A 5,076-nucleotide genomic window follows, 5' to 3' on the forward strand; every position below is an offset into this window, starting at 1 on the left:
TTAAGGCACTAATTTGGGGTGGATTGTTATCAGGTATTTTATTAGATGTTACCAAGTGCCTTAGAAATATGAACATTATTCCAAAAATGCAAATCTGAACACTCCCAATATTCCTGGTTCCATTATTATGTGGTTAAAAAGGAGTGAAACAGGTATGTGCCAAAACTTCAGTCCTGTCACAATGTGCCTATGGCCAATTACTTACATCTCAGAACCTTGGTTTTCTCAACTACAAAATGGGAATAATTATAGTATCAACCTCAAAAGGTAGTTGAGAGGATTGAAGCCTTTGCATAGGGGCTTTGTACAGAGTGAATGTTCAAAGTGACTATGTTATTACTGAGACAGATCTGGCCCCTGACTAACTCTTTTACATTTTAAGGTGCCTGAACATCCCAAGCTATTTTATACTGTCCCTTTACATAGGTTTCTGACTTAGTTTGCATCCACTACACAATTCCTCACTCACTCAATCTGGGTTCATCTTACAAATGTTTACTCATCATTTGAGATTCACCTCCAGGAGAAACTCCCTCACAGAGTTACACTTCTTACCCTGTTTTAGAATTATTCCCTAACCAGACACTGTGAATGTTGAAGGAAGGACCCGTGGCTCATTCACCTCTGTATTTCTCAGAATTTAGCTCAATCCCGAATATAATCTCCATGGAAAATGGTCAGTAATGACTGCTAAAGGCACAGAATCAGTCCTTCCACCATTCCATGGTATTAGCGAATTATCAAGTGTGTGAGAAACTAACACAGAACCTTGGAGTTAAAACTATACCCAAACTTCCAAGCATCGGATTCCATTAGTTTTTGGTTCAAGGTGATTTTTTTTCTACTAGTACTACCCACCAGCCACTCCTCAGAAGGAAGGTTAGGCAATCTATTTCTGTAGTGATACCACCTTGGAAACCCAAGGAGGGGTCACTGTAAGTTGGGTCCAACTTGATGGCACATAACAACAACAACCTTCCGTAGAGATACTGCCTCGGAAACCTAAGGAGGGATGGCAGTGAGTTTGGTTTGATTTTTTTTTAGTATATCTTAATCTTCTTTTTTTAAAGTCACCTTATCATATGCAGCTAGGTCACCCTCATCATGCAAAGAAGCATTAAAAAGAAATGTTGTCATTTTAATTTTTTCTTCCATGCCAGCATTCTACTTTGGATTTGGATCACATGCTGACTTCATTGTGATGAAATAAAAGAACATACTGATGTATTTTTCCTTTCAAAAGCAAGGGTGCCAGCTATTGTGCTAGCCCCTGTCACTCACCTCAGCCACCTGCTGGGTCCCCACTCTGTGCTGAACCAGCCCCTCCATATTTGTAGCCATGGTGAAGCAAGATCATTAGAGAACCTGTTTGGAAAGATGCAGCAACTTCCATCAGGTGGGGAGAAACCAGGCTACTTGAAAAATATTAGCAATCAAAATTCATCTTTGATACCGTCTTGTGTAGATTTTGCCCTCTACTGGAGACAAAGCTAGGAGATTAAACATTTCTGGATATGCTGTAACAGCTTCTACAGTTACAGGTCCAAAAATTAATAGTAGAAACATTTCAATTTCAAAACAAGGCATCCCCTGATAAATACAGACAAAGATGAATTTGGAACTTTATCAGATCTCTTGGGTTGTAACAACTTGGTTTATGTCTCAGGGAGGTAGGAATCACACCTTCTTGGATAGCTCCCTGTCACAGAATGCTGAATAAGAAGGTATCTATTTGAGAAAGGTGTGAGATCAATTTTGGATACAGAGCACTAGATTGCTATCATCAACTATACTTCTGTTACAACTAGCAATGTGAGAAGCTAAACCCTGTCCAGGTGCTAACACACCTTACTCACGGTTGAAAGGCAAGCATCATCATTTACAAAGAAAGAAGAGAATTACAGACACTGCAGCATTGAAGTGTGCAAAGAAAATGGTACCTTAAATTTATCAATTCATATTTTCAAATCCTCATTAGATTAGAAAACCAGGTAATTCAGCTTTCCACTAATAGAAAAAGCAGCTACAGTGCCATCATTTACAAAAATTAAGACATAATCTAAACACTGCTGATTAAACAGCTGTACATGCAAAATTCCCTAGTTTCTTCCAGCCATAAGACACAGTTTCCCTGAATACTCCCCAAAATGTTTCCCAAAAAACTTTACCACAAAGAATTGAGGATAAAGAGAGTCCACGATGGATCTAGTTCCAAAGACTTCAAACCTGACTATACAGGTACCATGTTTAACAGAAGAATGAAGCTGTGGTATAATTTATTTCTAGCATTTACATGTAAAAATGATATTACTGTGTATGTAACACACACAAATACATACATAGCTTATTTTCTCCTCAACCACAAATGATTTTGGAGTATTTTGCAATTAAATTTTACAAAACTACTTTCTTGTAGTTCTTACCTAAAGCATTACACGTATAAACACTGATCCTATGAACTTTTTAAACTCTCTAGTAACTTCCTAAATTATTCTATCCATATTAAATAGCTAATTCTAACACCTTAATTCCCCTTCAGATTATTTTACTGCCAAAATGGCAATGGGGAGATATGAGACCATGAAACTATGACCAACAAATATAAAATTCCTGGCCCCTGCCTTCAAGGAGCCAAAACTTCTAAGACCAGCATCACACTAACTGCCACAATAGAGACCAGACCACCAGGATCAGTAAGTCTTTGTTTTAGGTCTAAAATTGTGGAGGAAGTGTTTTTGGTTATTTATTCTATTATTGTAAATAGTAAAGTCTTCTTTTGTTTCTGGAAGAAAAAAAAAAACAGAGAAACACTGGTATTTTTCCCTTGCTACACTTTGCTTCCATCTAACAGAAACAGAAGGGAAAAAAGCACACTTCAAGTGTATGATTTCTAGAAGTCAATCAATTGTTGCTTAAAACAATTATTGCATATGAAAAGTCTAAGAGTTCTATAATGTTTTTTCTTAGAAGAATAAATAAGAGTGCTCCAAGAAATCAACTAGATAAAGACAGTCAATAGTTGTAAGAACTAAAATACAACATGTAGGAGCAACTACTAATTTTATCACTTGGAGTTATCAGCATTTCTGCTATTATTTACTGCAGTCTGATAGTAAAAATATGTAAATTTTAATACTGCAGGGAGATTGTTAGGGAAATACTATTGAACAGCATAGAAATAAGGGAGATCTAGGGAGGCATATCCCTTCACTGGGTTTCCTTAAAAGTCATGGCTTACTTCTTCAAGTTAAGAGTTGATGTGGACTTTACAAATGCCTGCCTGATTTTATGGAGTTTCAGTATTCAGAACTTTCTGTAATGATTGACTTTAACTTTAAATTTTAGGACTAATCAACCTCTGATAGAACTTAGGGTCCCAAGACAGTTCTAATGACTAGTAATTAGATACTAGCTCATCGAGAAATAGTAGTAAACCTTTAGTTTATAAAAGTTAAATATTCTGGATACGAATTCTGTGTTGATTATGTTGTTGTTGTTATTTGCCGTCGAGTTGAACCTGACTCACAGCGACCCCTCCCCTTGGGTTTCTGAGGCAGTATCACTCCGGAAGTAGATTGCCCAACCTTCCTTCTGAGGAGTGGCTCGTGGGTTTGAACTGCCAATCTTCAGGTTAGCAGTCAGGTGCCTTAGGCACTATGCTGCCAGAGCTCCTGTGTAGATTATGTGAGCTTTAAATATCTTCTCTCACTCTTTGGCTCATCTGTTTACTTTCTTTATGGTATCTTTGGATAAATAGGAGTTTATTAATATTAAAATTGATTAAGGCTGAATTTATCAATTATTTTCCTTTACAGTTTGTACTTATGTGTTTTGTTTATGAAAATCTTATCCCAACCTCAAGGTCACAAATATTTTTTTCTAAATATTTAAAAGTTTTGTTCCTCACAGATAAGCCTTCAATCCATCTGCAGATTCCTGAGTCTGATGAAGAGTAAGGATCCAAGTACTTTTTTTCCCATATAGATAATCAATTTTCTAGCACCATTTAATGAGCATCTATCCTTTTCTCCACTGATCTGCAATGTCAACTTTTCCACCTCTCAGGTTTCTCTATATGTGTGGATGTAATTCTAGGTTCTCTATTTTATTCCACTTGCTGTTCTACTTCTCTTTCTCTAGGCCGATACCACTGTCTTCTCACTGTAGTGTAAGTTTTGCTCTTTGATAGGGCAAATGCCTCCACATTCCTCTTCACACCAACTTCCTTTCGGACAGTATCCTGAGCCATCTCAAACCCCCAACTCCCAGAGTATCAACCTTCTTCATACACTTGAGTTCTTACAATTCTTGATCTCACTGCTGATTTTCTGCCTCCAAAGCAGCTTCAAGCACCATCAATAGCAGTTTTGGAAGCTGTTTAAAAATGAACAAGGAGGAATGTGCACCTTCTGGAAAAACAAGCAGAGACAAAGAGTGAAAGTAAAAGAGAGAGAAACTGAAAGAGAAACTGTAAAGCAAGTGTTCTCAATAAAGATTTAAACACAGCAAGAGCAGATTAGTGAGAGAGTAGTTTCAAAAATTATTTTACATTTAATTACTTTTGAAAATATATTAACTCACAAACCATACTCCTATCCTCTTGTATAAATAAGACAGAAGCTGCTTCTTTAAAAGGATATCACAACATGAGGTAAAAACAAAATCCTCAGGTGATGCTAAGAAGGGGGAAATATTTAACTTAAGTGCATCCCAGGGATTGGAAAGAAAGAAAAAAAAAAGATAGTGTCAGGGGTTAAGACTCTCACCTGAGAGCTTCTCTTACTGCTACCCCAGCCATAGGTCGTCCTAGAGACAGAAAGATCACATCGTGAGAGAAAGGGCAGAGAGCTTTGGAAAGGGTAGCAGGCAGTGGTTGTCAATTAGAAGGTGTTCCCCTAGAACTAGTACTGCCAAGGAATAGCAGGTTGTGTCTACATGTAGTTTGAAAAACTGTATTCACAGCACAATACAATTTTGCATTTGAAAGTTGGAGGAAAAACCTATTATTTTTATACTGTAAACTACAGAAATAAAGCGTTTAAAAACAATCTTCTTGGCTGGTAGATATCAGCAAAT

At 37.0% G+C, this 5,076-nt stretch overlaps 1 protein-coding gene across 1 annotated transcript in view; it reads right to left on the reverse strand.

The window, feature by feature from the left end:
• The window catches only part of NR2C2 (nuclear receptor subfamily 2 group C member 2), a 126,416-nt gene extending 125,075 nt beyond the window's left edge, over positions 1 to 1,341 (reverse strand). The window contains exon 1 of the mRNA XM_042782278.1: positions 1,282 to 1,341. Coding sequence (XP_042638212.1) covers positions 1,282 to 1,341 — 60 coding nt within the window. The remainder of the gene's footprint in view (positions 1 to 1,281) is intronic.
• Positions 1,342 to 5,076: the final 3,735 nt, after the last annotated feature.

The sequence above is a fragment of the Orycteropus afer genome, unplaced genomic scaffold (genome assembly GCF_000298275.1).
Source record: "Orycteropus afer afer isolate SDZICR_OR568_19922 unplaced genomic scaffold, OryAfe1.0 scaffold00282, whole genome shotgun sequence".
Lineage (NCBI taxonomy): Eukaryota > Metazoa > Chordata > Mammalia > Tubulidentata > Orycteropodidae > Orycteropus > Orycteropus afer.